Source organism: Hypanus sabinus, chromosome 10 (assembly GCF_030144855.1).
Source record: "Hypanus sabinus isolate sHypSab1 chromosome 10, sHypSab1.hap1, whole genome shotgun sequence".
NCBI lineage: Eukaryota > Metazoa > Chordata > Chondrichthyes > Myliobatiformes > Dasyatidae > Hypanus > Hypanus sabinus.
Window position 1 is genome coordinate 41,147,097 of NC_082715.1, and position 17,482 is coordinate 41,164,578.

At 41.5% G+C, this 17,482-nt stretch overlaps 1 protein-coding gene across 3 annotated transcripts in view; it reads left to right on the forward strand.

Annotated features, from left to right (window-relative positions):
• Nucleotides 1-16,879, forward strand: part of mapre3b (microtubule-associated protein, RP/EB family, member 3b) — a 58,992-nt gene extending 42,113 nt beyond the window's left edge. For 2 of the 3 annotated variants that reach the window (XM_059981738.1, XM_059981737.1), the window contains exons 4-7: nt 3,220-3,421; nt 10,376-10,518; nt 13,671-13,823; nt 16,092-16,879. In XM_059981738.1, coding sequence (XP_059837721.1) covers nt 3,220-3,421; nt 10,376-10,518; nt 13,671-13,823; nt 16,092-16,163 — 570 coding nt within the window. In that variant the 3' untranslated portion in view covers nt 16,164-16,879. The remainder of the gene's footprint in view (nt 1-3,219; nt 3,422-10,375; nt 10,519-13,670; nt 13,824-16,091) is intronic. The other variant, XM_059981739.1, reaches the window with a different exon arrangement.
• Nucleotides 16,880-17,482: the final 603 nt, after the last annotated feature.

Sequence of the window (17,482 nt, forward strand, 5' to 3'; positions counted from 1 at the left end):
CACACCTCTCTTTTAGTCTTAATATATTTGAAAAAAACTTTTGGTACCATCTTCTATATTACTGGTTAGTTTACCTTCAAAATTCATCTTTTTTCTTCTCGTGGCTTTTTTTAAGTTGCCTTCTGTTGGTTTTTAAAAGCTTTCCATTCTTCTAACATCCCAATAATTTTTGCCATATTATATGCCTTCTTTTTTGCCTTTATGCTGTCTTTGACTTGTCAGCCCCAGTTGTGTCATCCTCCATTTAGAGAATTTCTTCATCTTTGAGATGTTATCTATCTTTTTCCTTCTGAATTGCTCCCAGAAACTTTATCTGTTGCTTTTTTGCTGTCACCTTTGCTAGTGTTCCCTTCTATTCAACTTTAGCCAGCTCCCCTCTCATGCCTCTGTAATTTCCTTTACTCCAGTGTAATATACATCTGACTTTAGCTTCTCCCTCTCAATCTGCAGAGTGAATTCTATCATATTATGATCACTGCCTCTTCATGGTTCCCTTACCTTAAACTCCCTAATCAAATCTGGGTCATTACACAGCACCCAATTTAGAATTGTCTTTTCCCTAGTAGGCTCAACTACAAGCTGTTCTTAAAAAAAACATCTTTTGGGCATTCTACAAATTCCAGTGCTTGGGATCCAGCACCGACCTGATTTTCATAATATCCCTGCATATTGAAATCCCCTATGACCATCATAACATTACCCTTTTTACATACCATTTCTATCTCCTTCTGTAATTAGTATCCCACATCCTGGCTACTGTTCGGAAGCCTCCCATCAGAGTTTTTTAATCCTTTCACTTTCTTAACTCTATCCACAATGATTATACATCTTCTGATCCAATGTCACTTCTTTTTAAGGATTTGATTTAATTTTTTACCAACAGAGCCACCCCAGCTCCTCTGCCTACCCAGCTGTCCTTTTGATACAATGTGCAGCCTTGGATATTAAGGTCCCAACCTTTTTCAGCCACTTCTCAGTGATGCCCACAATGTCATAACTGGCAGACTAACCCATGTTACACTTCAACTCAGCCCATTGATCTAAATTTTGCCCTAATGTTGCCTGTCCTTCCATACAGTCTCACTATACACGGCATCTACAGGTATGCTAATGGCCCATCCTCAGCCCTCATTTTGCTTTCCACCCCTCCTCACCCGCCAAATTAGTTCAAACCCTCCCCATCAGCTCTAGCAAACCTGCCCACAAGGATATTTGTCCCTTCTGGTTTAAGTGACACCCATCCTTTTTGTAGAGATCATACCTTCTCCAAAAGAGATTACAGTGATCCAGAAGCCTGAAACCCTGTCCCCTGCAGCAATTGCTCAGCCATACCACAGCTTCCATCTGCTCACTCTCCCCCTTTAGAGTGCTATGAACCTGATCTGAGATATCTCTGAACCTGGCATTTGGGAGTCAACATACCATTCTAGTATCTCTATCACATTCACAGAGTCTCTTGTCTGCTTCTCTGACTATGGGATCCTCCGACGTTTTTGCACTTCTTCTCCCACCACTTTCCCTTTTGAGCCACAGAGTTAAGTGGCTTTCCTCTGCTATGTACCCCCCCCCCCCCAAACTGTATCCAAAGTGGTATACCTGTTATTTAAGGAGAACAGCCACAGGAGTAGTCTGCACTGGTTGTTATTCCCATTCTCCTTCATGACAGTCACCCAGAAGCATGGACATTAGACTTTCACAAAAATGTAGAAATTTGAACTTGCTGCTAAAATTCTGCAGTATTCCAATTGCATTCTGTTTCCAAGTTTGTCATTCTTATCAGTGGATATCATCCTGCTGTAAGAAAGAAAGGTGAGTCATATTTTTTCAAGTAATTGTGTTTTTGTTTATATTTTAAGTGTTGTAGTTGATTTTGTTTATGTTACAAATATTAAAAGTTTTATTGTCCTTTTCATTTTTAACCATTTTCATTTGCTTCTGAATGTCAAAAACGTTCAGAAGCGCTGAAAAATCTTGAGAGCAAGTTTCTTCAAAGGAGGTCCTTAGACAGGGCTTGTTTTGATACATCACCCATGCCTTTGAATCTTGCCGGGCCCTTCCTTCTCTCAGTGCTTTATCAGAACAATCATGGTCTGCAAGATTACCTTTCCAGATGTATTATGGCTAATAATTGAAGGATCTCCTTATCCTTACTTTCAGGAGTACAAAATGAACAGTGAAGACCAGTAAAGACATTTGAAAAGATTATAGGGGGGGGGAAAGGAATCCATGAGGGACACTTTCCATTTTTTTTCTGTTGTCAATGTCATTGCCTTTTTCTTGGCAAATAAATTTCCATCCACAAATCTTTTACCACTTCCCTAATCATCTTTTAACAGACTTGTGTAAAACATTACACAGTGTAATTTGAAACTACAGATTAAAAATGCTCAGTGGTCTTTATTCACAAACATAACCAACATTTGTCTGGTTAATAATTCATAGATTTATTACATACATATTTTTGAAAGCAATATATATTGTTCTTTGCACAGGATTCTTCAAATAACATTCAGTTTCTTATGTATGTCTCTCTGCTCTCTCATTTTGGATCTGGGGAAATTAGTTAATGATGCCTCTCTTAGGGCATGGCTTTCTTACATTTTTTTCCTATGCTTACAAAAACATGGAAGAGACCATTGGGTCCAAGGCAGCTCCTGCGGTGAGTATCCTGTAGACAGCTTGTTTCTTCCCACATCCCAATGATGGGTTATTGGCAATTATCTACTTAGCATAAATTAAGTCAAAAATAATCAAAAGGAAAGTGATGGATACATCTGAGAGAATAAGTTGTAAAGATAGTGAAATTTGGGGGGGGGGGGAAGAAATGGGAATAATGAATTGCCCCCAACATGGACAACTTTGGCATATGGGTGGGAACTAGAAGTCCTGGAAACAACTCTCATGGTCACAGAGCATGTGAATCTGTCCAGACAGAATCAAATCCATATCAAGAGCTATAAAGTAGCAACAGTCACAGCTGCAGCACTGTACTTTTAAATTGTTTAAACCAGGTATTGATAATGAGAATAAAAATAACTAACTTGGCTGAAGTTTCAAATAAGACACTTTCTATGTGAAATGTCAATGGCAATCATATCTTTTAAGGAGGCAGATACATTGAATTGGTCTATGTCATCAGCATGTATTGTAACATGATTTGAAGGTTAAAAACAAGTAAGACAGGGCCAAAATTAAGTTTATGCTTTTCTTCCCCCACAGATTATTCCAGTCGAAAGATTAGTAAAAGGAAAGTTCCAAGACAATTTTGAATTTGTTCAATGGTTCAAAAAATTCTTCGATGCAAACTATGATGGAAAGGAATATGACCCAGTTTTGGCAAGACAAGGGCAGGATGCAACCCCACCACACAACCCAGGTGAACAAATATTCAACAAACCGAAGAGACCTGTAGGCACTGCAGGTAAATTTATAATGACCTGTTGGGTTATGGGAATATCCCCCTTTAAGCATCCACAATTAATAACTTAATATACTCTTACTTCTTATGCTGAGCTGTATGCAAGGTTGAGTGCTGAAGATGAATGCAAAATGCATTTAAATGACTGAAGAAACTTGGTTATGTAGTTAACAGAATGTGGGACACTTCATGACAAAGTTCATTATATCATTGAAAAAGGCATTAAGCTTGGCTAAACAGGAGGAATATCAGTGCATATGTACAAAAGCAAAAAAATAAGATAATTAAACAGTGCAAGAAGATCTTGGTATTGATCTTGCTATCGTGGATGAAGAATGAGGTTGATATAAAAGGAGGAAGGGAATAGGTACCAAAGCCAGATTGGCGGGCATGGAAAAGAGGAAAATGATTAACGTTGGACAGGTCAAATTGAGTACTCATTTGAAATGCTTGGGGCTGGAAGTGTTTCAGATTTTGGAATATTTGCATCTATATAATGAGATACCTTGGGGATGTGACCCAAGTCTAAACACAAAATCCATTTACATTACGTATACAGCTTAAACATATACCATGAAGGTTGTTTTGTATAATATTTTTAATAATTTTATACATGAAGCAATAATATTTACATTAAACCATCAGAAAGGTATGCTTTTATACCTCGGCCACCCAGGAGGACAGTTAGTGGCTGTTTGGAATTGCCATCATTCCTAACTTTGAATTTATGCGCTTTCTGTAAGCAGCCTTTCTTTGTCTTATACTTGTTCATCACACATAGGTACTGATACAGCCATTCAACATGTTAGATTTTCATCAGTGTTGTTCTTGGCAAACTCATCAATGAATTTCTCTGCTGCTTAATGATTAGCAGATGCTGTATCATCACAAATCTTTGAAAATGTAATGCCGTCCCCTTTCTTAAATTTCTGCCGCCAGCCTGCTGAATATTCACAATTACCATCAGTTTTCACTTTGTTATGATAGATCTTTGCTTGTTTCATGATCAGCATACCTTTAAGCAGCTTATGCTCACTCAGCCGCTGATGAATCCACTCTTTCAATCACATGAATGAGATCTTTATTTTTTGCTTTATGCAATGTTTTTCTATTTTTCATGAAATTCTGTTCATTATATATGTGAGGTTGTGATGGCCCACTTTCTGTGCAGGCGAACCGCCTCACAAATAGCCAGCACGTGGGGGGAGACTTTGGTAATGCACCTCTGACATCATTTCCGCCCGGAGAGGGTGGGCGCTAGGGATTTAAATGCCAGCGCCGCGAAGTTTGAATGAACTAGTCACAAAACGACTTACCGACTGCATGTGGTTATTTCAGCGGTGTGTGTAGCACATCGCTACATTGGTGGCCCCGACGGTCCAAACGGGATTTGGACCAAAGATGACCAACTCTTCGTCTGTTCACGCAGTTTTGCTAAAACTGCCTACTTTCTGGATGCTGTGACCACGTGTGTGGTTTAGCCAAGCAGAAGCCCAGTTCCAGATTCGGCAGATATCCTCTGATTCCACTCGTTACTACCACGTGGTGAGCGCCCTTGACCAGCAGACGGCCGCCCAGTTTGCAGATTTCATACATTCGCCCCCAGAAGAAGGCAAATATGAAACATTCTAGGTGATGCTCATTGGGACCTTTGGCCTCTCACAGCATGAGCGGGGTGCCCGCCTGCTTCACCTGGATGGTTTGGGAGACAGGCTGCCGTCAGCATTGATGATCGAGATGCTGGCCCTGGCTGACGGACACAAGCCCTGCCTCATGTTCGAGCAAGCGTTCCTAGAGTGACTGCCCGAGGACATACATCTGCTGCTGGCCGACGCAGATTTCAGCGACCCACAGAAGGTGGCAGCCCGGGCAGACGTGCTGTCGAAAGCAAAGAGGGAGATCGTGGCGTCCGTCGGTCAGATTGCCAGGCCATGCGCCCAACAGCAGACCAGACCAGGCCCGGCAGGGGAGCGCACACAACACAGAGGCAGGAGTGAGGAGGCCAGTGAACAGTGGTGTTTCTACCACCAGCGGTGGGGCACAAAAGCCCGCTGTTGTCGCCCGCCCTGCAAGGGCCAGGGCCAACTGCCACTAATGACTATGGTGGCTGGCCACCAAGACAGCCTCTTGTACGTCTGGGACAAACAGTCGGGACGCCACTTCTTGGTCGACACTGGAGCAGAGATCAGAGTCTTGCCCCTGACGGGGTACGACACCTGCAACAGGAAGCCAGGACCCACCCTGAGGGCCGCAAACGGCAGCACGATACGGACCTACGGCACCCGCACAGTGCAGCTGCAGTTTGGCGCCAGCTGGTTCACGTGGGACTTCACACTGGCTGCGGTGGCCCAACCACTCCTGGGGGCGGATTTCTTATGAGCTCATAGCCTGCTGGTCGACTTGCAAGGGAAAAGACTGGTAAATCCCTGGGTGAAGCCAAGTTGCCAGCCCCACACCTGGACTCCCATCATGCTGTCAGACAACGAATTCACCAGAATCCTTTTGGACTTTCCATCGATTCTGGCACCGCAGTTCACGGCAGCCATGCCCAGACACGGGGTACAGCACCACATTCTGACCCAGGGACCACCCCTCCATGCCTGCGCACAAAGGCTCCTCCCGGAAAAGCTCCGCCTGGCGAAGGAGGAGTTCAAGAGGATGGAGGAATTGGGAATCGTACGGAGGTCTGACAGCCCATGGGCCTCCCCCCTGCACATGGTACCCAAAGCAGCTGGGGGTTGGACACCATGCGGCGACTACTGCAGACTGAACGAGGCTACCACTCCAGACCGCTACCCCGTGCCGCACATTTGCACTTTGCAGCAAACCTGCGCGGGGCAAGAATCTTTTCCAAAGTAGACCTTGTCCGGGGATACCATCAAATCCCAGTGCACCCTGAAGACATCCCCCAAAACAGCACTCATCACCCCGTTCGGCCTGTTCGAGTTCCTCCGAATGCCGTTCGGCCTGAAGAATGCCGCACAGATGTTCCAGCGGCTAATGGACACGGTGGAACGTGACTTGGACTTTGCGTTCATCTATTTGGACGACATCCTTATAGCCAGCAGTTGTCGTCAGGAGCATCTGTCCCACCTCCGCCAGCTCTACTCCCGCCTGAGTGATTTCGGCCTCATGATCAACCCGGCCAAATGCCAGTTCGGATCTCAATACCATCAACTTCATGGGCCACAGGATTACCAAAGACAGGGCAACACCTCTGCCCACCAAGGTAGACACGATCCGCCACTTTGCCCGGCCCAACACGGTCAAAGTCCTGCAGGAGTTCGTTGGTATGGTGAACTTCTACCACCGTTTCCTCCCCTCAACAGCCCGTATCATGCGCCCTTTATACACCCTGATGTCGGGTAAAGGCAAGGACATTACTTGGGACGAGGAGGCCGCGACCGCTTTCGTTAAAGCCAAGGAAGCCTTGGCAGATGCCGCGATGCTGGTGCACCCCAGAACGGACATTCTGACCACCCTCACGGTGGATGCATCTGACACAGCAGTCGGTGGGGTGCTGGAGCAGCTCATCAAGGGGCGCTGGCAACCCCGGGCGTTCTTCAGCAAGCACCTACGACCACCCAAACTCAAGTACAGTGCTTTTGACTGGGAGCTGTTGGCACTGTATCTGGCAATCTGGCATTTCAGGTACTTCTTAGAAGGCAGGCCATTCACCGCATTCACGGACCACATACCGTTGAACTTCGCGTTTACGAAGGTGTCCGATCCCTGGTCGGCTCGCCAGCAGCGACATCTGTCCTACATATCCGAGTACACGACTGACATCCAGCATGTCTCGGGGAAGGACAACGTAGTGGCGGACGCACTCTCCAGACCAGCTGTCCAGGCCCTGTCACTGGGGGTGGACTATGCAGCACTGGCAGAGGCGCAGCAGGCAGACAATGAGATGCCCAGCTACAGGACCGCAGTCTCGGGTTTGCAGCTGCAGGACTTCCTCATAGTTCCAGGTGATAGGACCCTACTGGCCAACCTCGCCCCATCGTCCCGGCAGCCTGGAGGCAGCAAGTTTTCAACTCCATACGCGTTTGGCACACCCATCTATCAGGACAACCATCTGGCTGGTCTCCAGCAAGTTCGCATGGCACAGACTTCGCAAGCAGGTCAGTGAATGGGCCAGAACGTGCGCGCAGTGCCAAACAGTTAAGGTGTAGCGGCACACTAAAGCCCCGCCGCAGCAGTTCGAACCCACCCACCAGAGGTTCGACCACATTCATGTGGATATCGTGGGCCTCCTACCAGTGTCCGAGGAGCGCGGTACCTCCTAACTATAGTAGACTGGTTCACGAGGTGACCAGAGGTAGTCCCGCTCACCGACACATCTGCCGATTCCTGCGCCCAAGCACTGATCGCAACCTGGGTAGCACGCTTCGGAGTACCGACCCACATTACCTCCGACAGGGGCGCCCAGTTCACCTCCAGCCTGTGGTCGGCTGTGGCCAGCCTGTTGGGAACGCAGCTGCACCACACAACTGCCTACCACCACAGTCGAATGGACTGGAGGAACATTTTCACCGTCACTTGAAGTCGGCTCTCATGGCCCGCCTGAGAGGACCTAACTGGGTGGACGAGCTTCCCTGGGTCCTGCTTGGAATTCATTCAGCGCCCAAAGAGGATCTGCACGCCTCGTTGGCCGAGTTGGTGTACAGCGCGCCCCTGGCCGTCCCAGGAGAGTTCATACCAGCCCCAAGGGGGCAAGAGGAAGAACCCGCAGCAGTCCTGGACAGACTACGCGAAAGGCTCGGCAACCTGGCCCCCATACCAACTTCACAGCACGGACGGACCCCGACCCATGTACCCAAAGATCTGCAGAACTGTAAGTTTCTGTTTGTACGAAGGGGTGGACACTGGGCACCGCTACAGCGGCCGTACGAGGGGCCATTCAAGGTGATCAACAACAACGGGTCCACGTACGTTCTGAACATTGGGGGGAGAGAGGAGGTTTTCACGGTGGACCAACTCAAACCAGCCCATGTGGACTTGGCGCAGCCGGTCGAGTTTCAGGCAGCACGGCGCAGAGGCTGATCCAGACTGTGGACATTGGGGGGTGTATCGCCGTTTCTGGGGGGAGGGGTTATGTGGCAACCCACTTTCTGTGCAGGCTCACAAATAGCCAGCGCGCCGGGTGGAGACTTTGGTAATGCACCTCTGACATCATTTCCGCCCGGAGAGGGCGGGTGCTAGGGATTTAAATGCCAGCACCGCGAAGTTTGAATGAACTAGTCTTCGAAACGACTTACCAACTGCATGTCATTACTTCAGCGCTGTGTGTAGCACATCGCTACAAGGTCCCTTCACCTGCACATCACCTGCACCTTGGAGAGTTTTCCACTTGTGATATAATTTCAGCGCTCAAAAACATTTCATGTTTCAGAGGTTCTTGGATTTCGAATTTCGGAGAAAGGGTGTTTAACCCGTGCTAGTCTGTTGAAGAGTGCTTTGGGAGGGAGGATCAGTGAGGCAACACGTCTGGCAGGAAGTAAGATCAATTTCAGCTTAGATACATGTAGCATTGGAAGTAACGAGTGAACGTATTTTTAATACTGAAGAACAGCTTGCCTTAATGCATTTAGCAAAATAAAACTGCTTAACTTTATGGTGCCCAGGAAACAAAACTGCAAACTCAAAATACCCCCCAGAAAACTATCCATCAAATGTTGATGGTATGTATCAGAAAAGTTAATTGCAGATTTCATGGGTATTATAGGGTAAATGTGAATCTTCATCAAAATCTATCCATGAGCTCCTCTAATAGATCTGCATGTGAAATTAGAGAAAACAGAGTAAAAATGCTAGCAGGGGAGCAGAAGGAATTATCGCGGAACAGTTATTGTGAAATCAACAGAGGTTAGGGTTAATAAAGAGGAACTAAAGAGGAATAAATGCCTATTATAGTTCAAGCCTCAGTGTCATGATTGATCCAGAAGCTGTACTTAAATGGCAGAAAGCAACAGGAAGTAAGTGTTGTCTTGGTAGTTGGAAGTTATATCCATCCAAAGCAGAAGATGAGGATGTCAGGTTTACTGCAGATATCTGAGCATATAATCTTGTTGGTTAATTGAATGTAGGACTTTTAAGGTTCTGATGATGAGTCTCAGCCTGAAAAGTTAACTGTTTATTTCCCTCTGGAGATACTGCCTGATCTGTTGAATTCCTCCAGCATTGTCTATATATTGTATCGTATGTTGTATGCCTCCTTGTGGATCTAAAATTTACCACAGTCTTTTTATAAAAGCATGGGGAACCTGCTTGCTTTGTCTTCTGTCTGTTCCCAGATCATCCAGGGACTTTCAGAATTCTGATTGGGTTTTTCTTTGCTCTAGCCTCCAACTCTCCAAGTGCTGTATGTCCTTCTAATGCTGACTGCTTATTAAATTTCCACTTTCTTTACTGTATCATTCTGGCATCTGTTTCATCTTTATAGCATGCCTCTTTGCCGCTGTAGCTTTTATCTTTTGAGATGCTGTGGGAAACTTTTCTCTTTGCCAAACCTAGTAGTGATAATGTTCTAATGCCCTCTTCTGTGATTTGATGAAAGATGTCTGATTTTTCTCCAGTGCAGCAAGTTAGTGCAAGCATGTATCTCTTAACTGATTATACTGATGTCAAGTAAAAAGCTTGATTTTAATGCTGATGTTGAAAAGGTGATTTTAAAATCATATGATGGAGATAACACATTCTAAAGAGATGAGATTTTACACATTAAATCAAAGCAAAGTGAAACCTTGATAATTGATGTTGACAACTTATTTGTAATAGTGATCTTGGATTTGGGTGCTGAGGTTTGTGAAGAGGATGGAGGACAAAAGAATAGATGTTCAGTATTAAAAATGAACTGATTAGATTGTAATATTTTACTTTACAGAATATTGGCCTGTAAACTTTAATCTTCACATTTTTATGTTTGACCTTATGTTGAAATTATTTCTGATTAAGTGCCACAGAGAACATCTCCTACCGCACCTAAGATTACAAGAACGCCAAATGCACCATCCTCAATGGGCATGAGGAAAGCCCAGCATCTTTCTCGAAACGGAGCAAGCGATGCTGATGCCCAGATAATAGAGCTAAATCAGCAGGTTTGTAAAATTGTAGAAATATACTTTTTTGTCCCACATGAACGAAGTACAGAATGTTCATTGCAGACTACATAGTTTGTATGAATATGAATATTCACCTTCTGAAACACAAAATACCTCCATTGTCTTGATTTATAATTTCAAATCATGTAAATTAGCAGAAATATTGAGCAGTGGAGTACAATGTAAATTCAAATTGAAGACATTTGGAAAGGTGGAGGAAATAAATTAAAGAATTGAGCTGTTATTCTTAAAGTTGCAGTTTCTTGGCCTTATTTTAATGAGCTCAAAATATGAACAGATGAACATCCTCAGAGAACGTATTATGGAACTGGAGTTGCAGTGTTCTGTGTGCATTGCTATTCTAAGATCAGTCTAACCCTTCCCTCCTACATAGTCCTCCATTTTTCCATCATCCATGTGCTATGTAAGAATTTTTCAAATATCCCTCATTTATCTACCTCTATAAACCATCCCTGACGGTGTTCCACAGACCTGCCACTTTGAGTAAAAAACCCACCTCTGACATCTCTGACTTTCCGCCAATCACCTTAAAATGATTCCCTCTTGTATTAGCCATTCCATCCTGGGAAAAAGTCGCTGACTATCCACTATGTATACATGTTATTAATTATGGCCCTGGCAATATATGGCAACTCACAAAACTACCAGATATACATCTTATGAACTAAAAGCTTAGATCAAGTGGACATGGAAAGGATGTTTCCTATAGTGGGGGAATCTAGAACCAGAAGGCGCAGCCTCAGAATACAAAGATATCCCTTTAGAACAGAGATGAGGAGGAATCTCTTTAACCAGAATGTGGTGAATCTGGAATTCATTGCCACAGACAGGTGTGGAGGCCAAGTCATTAGGTGTATTCAAAGCAGAGGTTGATAGGCTCTTGATTAATAAGGGCATCAAAGATTATAGGGAGAAGGCAGGAGAATGGAGTTGAGGTATATAATAAATAAGCTGTGATGAAATGGTGGAGCTGACTCATTGGGCCAAATGGTACAATTCTGCTCCTACGCCTTGTGGTCTTAAGAGCTGTTATTGCTGCAATATATCTGCATTCTGTAATTTCTCTGTAAGAAACTCACTTTTGAATTGTCTCGATGTGCTTGCAGGATTTGTCATCTTTTGTACATTGCTTGTTATTCTTTGATATTTATAGTTTTTCATAAATTCCACTTTATTTCTGTGTTCTACTGTAAATACAAGAAAATAAATCTCAGGGTTTTATACAGTAAAATATATGTACTTTGATAATAAATTTACTTTAAACTTTGAAACTTGACCATGGCAGCAGTGGATATTATAGTTAGCTGACCAGAGTATTAGGGTCAAAATACAGCAAGATAAGTTAGTTAGCTTGATTAATGATGCACCCAGGATCTGCAGCCCAGAGCTTTGAAAGATGTGACCATAATGGCTGTGAATGGTCTGGTTAACACCTTCCATTATTTTATTTTATAGATTTTGGAATGGCTTCAGCAGATAAGGGCAGCAAATCTGAGCAATGATGTGCAATAAAAGAGGGAGAGAAAAATCAAGACCTTATAGTGTGACATTAGGAAAGAGCTGAATTCTAGACTGTTAGAAAATGTGCTTTCCAGCCACTTGAAAAACAATGATCTGATAGGACAATGTCAATATAATTTTTTGATTAATATATTGTACCTTTGATGTATTGGGTCGAGTTTGGACAAGAAAGTGTAAATTGGATTAGTTGATTCATTACTGTACAGAAAGCAAACCAAAAAGGAGGAAAAAATATGAGATTCTAAGAATCACATGGGAAAATTTTAAACTTTTTTTAATTGACTGATACCTCCAGCAATATTTCAAAACTGAAAGAACAAAACTTATTACTTGTAAAAATTTCACTAAGGAAGTTTGTTTTGTAGTGGCTTGGGCTAAACATCCCCTTGAATATCTTTTTTCAAGAATGCACATTGTTGGTAAATTTACTGGAAGTGTAGCATGGATTTCATATTAACTACTTTCCATTTGTATCAGTACCAATTGGCTGAGTGAGACTCGTGCCATAATTTTAATGGTAGAGTTGGGAAACACAGACAGATAATTCCTATTTCTTTCTTCAGCAAATGATGAATGTTGTTATTTTTGTTTTTTCAATTTTACTCTTTAACAACATCCTTTATATGTAAAATAAGGTAAAACTTTGAATAAAAGTATAAAAATAGTTTCATAGTAACTGCCAAGAATAAATTAGTGGAGTTTGCCTTACTACTGTAGGATAACTTGATTCAATGTATTTGAACATGATGTATGATGTAATTTCCAAAGTCATCCCATGTTATCTTTGTATCATAACTCTGAGAAAGAAACTGTCATGTTCAGGCAACCTCCTCCACACTATGTGACACATGCATCTTCATCCATTCACCACCTTAAAACCCTTATGTCTGCAGCCTGTAATAACTTCTTTGTTCTGTTAAATGGTACTGTACACAATTAAATTAAAATTACATCAGTGTACCAACTTCCAGGAAATGAACATGGTAGACCACATCATTCTAGATCCAGACTAATATTTTCTGACTAAAGAGTGCCTGGTAAACTGATCACCCTGGAGGCCTTTAAAAATCTGTTCAAATAGTCACATTTACAAAAACATTGTTTAGAACTTTTAAAATATGAATTAACAGCAATTAAAACTAGCAAGGCACTTATTTACACATGCGTAGCTATTTATACAGGGTCATTAAAATCCACTCATATGAAAGGAGATGCTGTTTATAGGTTCAACTGTTCCTAGTATAAGGTGCATTTTAGGTATATCAAGCAGTCTGTTCAGAGCATGAAATGTTTGACAATGCTTCTAGTTTGCTTCTAGAACTGTTGAAAATATCAGATGGTAGAATCCATCCCAATATATTTCAGCTGAAAAACACCTGAAGAATTTCCATGCCTTGGATAAGAAAATTGATTATTTTCTTAACCACTATACATGTTTCTAAAGTAAAATCTCTTTCTGCAAATCCTAACCAGCACTTAAGTGCTTTTAAATACATGTGGTTGTAAGATATTTGCAGATATATGCAGATTACCATTGAATATTTTCATTCCAAATATTGCAAAAACAAATGTGATTTATTAACTCCTTTATTTTTAAATCTTAAAAGCTAATGGAACTGAAACTGACGGTAGATGGACTTGAGAAGGAGAGAGACTTTTACTTCAGTAAACTAAGAGACATTGAACTCATCTGCCAAGAACATGAAAGTGAGAACATCCCTGCAGTTCAGAGGATTGTGGAGATTCTGTATGCAACTGAAGTATGTATTTCAATTACTGTGGTTCCTTTGAAATTCACTTAAGTATTTGGAAATACTAATCATAATGGACTCTTCTTTTTGACTGATTATCTTGAAAGCTAAGTAGAACCTCCTCAAATATGTGTATTGCTGAAGATTTGGATTATTTTTTTTTCTTTTTTTTAGTTTGAATTGATAGGAAGGCAGTAGTATTTTTATCATCTAAAGATTGTTATTTAGTCTTTTTCATTAAAAAAAAGTAATTTATGATACACAAGAGTTAATCTTTTATATATTATCTATTTCTTGGCAATATCCCACATTCAGCATCACTTAATAGTTATAAATATGTTTAATGATGCATCTCCATTTGACTTTGGGAAAATTCAACCCAATTGACCTTACTAACTCTGAATGCATTTTAAGGCATTAACTGTACCAGACAACCTACAATCATTACCTGGCGCTCTAAGTAAACACAAAATAATGGATCTTGTAAAGATATGTTCCTTCCCAGAGTCATAGAGCACTACATCAAGGAAGCGGTACAATCACTTGCCGAACTACTATTATGCTGAGTCCCATCAACCTTCATCTGGCCCATAGCCCTCCATATCTCTCCCATTCCCATTCTCCCAAGCTTCTCTTAAATGTTTCAATCGAACCCACATCTGCCACTTCCTCATTCCACACTTTAATCATTGTCGGAGTAAAGAAGATTCCCCTCAGGTTCTCCTTAAATGTTTCATCTTTCGCTCTTAACCTGTGACCTTTCTAGTCTCACCCAACGTCAGTGGGAAAATGTCTACTTGCATCTATGCCCCCTCGTTTGTTCACTTATTAGATACAGCGTGGATAGGACTTTCCAGCCCTTCGAGCTGCACCACCCAGCAGACACCTGATTTAATCTTAGCCCAATCATGGGGCAATTTACAATGACCAGTCAACCTACCAACTGGTATGTCAATGGACTGCGGCAGGAAACTGGAGCACCTGGAAGAAACCCACACAGTCATGGGGAGAATGTACAAACTTCTTACAGCCAACATTGAGAGCTGGTATTGTAAAGTGTTGTGTTGACCATTGTCAACACATTAGTCATAGCTACTGTGCTACCCCAAATTTTGTTTAGCTCTCTCAAATCTCCCTTCAATCTTCTACATTCTAGGAAATAAATTCCTAACCTATTCATTTTTTTCCTATCCCGCAGGCCCCTGTAACATCCTTGTAAATTTTCTCTGTACTATTTCAATCTTATTGATACCTTTCCTGTTGGTAGGTAACTAAAGCTACACTCAGTACTCCAAATTAGGCCATACCAGCATAGTATACAACTTCAATGTAATATGCCAACTTTGGAACTCAGTACTCTGACTTAAGAAGGCCAAAAACTCTCTATACAACCCTATCTACTTGTGACGCCATTTTAACAGAAACTGTGGAGGAACTGAGCAGGTCAGTCAGCATTTATGGAGGGCAGTAAACAGTCAGTGCAGAAACTATTCACTAATCAAAAAGATCAAGGTGATTAAAAAGCATGAGGTTGCTTGGATTTAAAAATATAGGTTGTTGGAATTTTATCAATTATTGGTTAAGCCTCTGTTGGAGTATTGTGGACAATCAAAGCTATTATCATGCATCAGGAAAAAAAACTAGAGTACAAAGGAAATATCCAAACAGAATGTTACCTAGTTCAAGGAACTTTAGATAAGTGGAAATGTTTAACTTATTTGTTCTGTTTACTGCATAATAAAGCAATGGAATTACAAATTGACCTTTCAAAAATAAATCTTTCTAGAGACAAATGACTTGCACTCTCCAACAGGTGTGCCCATAACCATAGGAATGCAGTTATTGATTATAGCTCTAGAACAGGGGTTCCCAACCTATTTTATGTCATGGACCAATAGCATTAAGCAAGGGGTCTGTGGACCCCAGGTTGGGAATCCCTGCTCTAGAAGGAAGAGTTATAAGGCTTTTCGTTCTCAATATCAGGACCATTAATGTTGCACCTAAAACGGCAGTGGAATCTGATTCTAAAATTACTTAAATACTGATACCAAATGAAAGACTCGAAAGGATTAAACACAAAACTTGTTTGGAAATGCACATACATTTGCAACAGTTTCATTTACAGTAGTATTCACTCATTTTCTTCTTCCTGGATCAGATTTTGATTAATAACAGTCACATGAGGCAGATTGGAGAGTTTTCTTAATGTAATAAATGTTATTTACATGTGATTTATTGAGTCCTGATGAATTAATAAATTGTATTTTTGTTCTGTAGGATGGATTTGCTCCTCCAGAGGACGATGACATTAATATAAGTCATCCAGAAGATGAACAGGATGAATATTAAGCTTGTGTAATTGCACCTTTATCTTTCCTAACCTGTCTGCTGTCTGTGATTGAGAATCTCCCAGGCTGTTTACTAACATTACTTTGAGTTGCGTTTGTACAGCCACTGCACAGTCACAATAAATCTATACACTCTGTATCACAGATTGCTACAACTATATCATCCTCATCACTATTACTGACAAACTATTATAAAATATATTTAATTTGTATATTTTTCTTAAATGAGTACCTTGCACTTTGGTTTGAAAGTAATCAGAAATCCAGGATGATAATGCAAGTTGTTTGCCTTTGTCTTATAAGCAGCATGCAGTCTAGGTTTCTTTTAAGGTTGAAACAGCTTGGATATACTTAGTCACTTTATAAATTCTGAAAGCATGTAGATACTTTAGCAAAATGTTTGTGGCAGGGAAGATGGTGTTTTATGCAAATTAGCTTTGAGAAAGTGACTTGGCAGATAGAAGTCAGGAGTTTAAAATTTTAATAATTTAAAGGTAATTATTTATTATACTTTGCTATATACATGAAGAATAAGGGATGCTTTTTGATGTGACAATGATTAACTCAATTCCAGCTGCTTTTCATCAGTAAACACTAAAGTATGCCTTTGACATCACATTTTGCATCACCTTTCTGATACTGTGCCCATGACAGTGGCGTGCAGAAACAAAACCTGCATCTGTGAAATTTTATTTAAAATAAATGTGTGAAAAATTGCAGGTGCTTTGTATATTTAATGCTTGTCTTGTTTAAGTGTATGTTTGATGTTTACAATTGTCGTGGTTTCTTGTGCCCCACAAACGACCAGGAGACGCAGAAGATTTTTCAAGAAGGGTTAAACTTTAATTTGCTAATCAAAGCTGAGACAGTCAGTGAGCTAGTCGCTGATTGCCCACCAATCCTTGTACATAGCACTTTTATAGCAATCTCCTGGTTTAGTTGCATTAGCATATCCAATATCTATAGTTGTGTATCACATGTACATCCACCACTATTGTTTCTACCTATTGAAACATGTTCTAATATATGTTCTATCATGTTCTAATCTACATCACTTAGCTACCTCTCATTAACACACCATTATAATCTACATCTCTTAGCTAGCCTCTCATTAACACCCCATTATCTTCTACATTCTTAAGGTTTCATTCTCCTACTAAATTGGATACATGCATAGCAAAATAGCAAGCTCAAAGCTGACTACATAGTTTTGGTTACACAGCAAACAAAGCAACTTTTATACTCCAATATAATCAGGTTTGGACTCATTTCAGTCAGAATGCTGATCTCAATGGACATTAGACATAAATAAAAAGACTT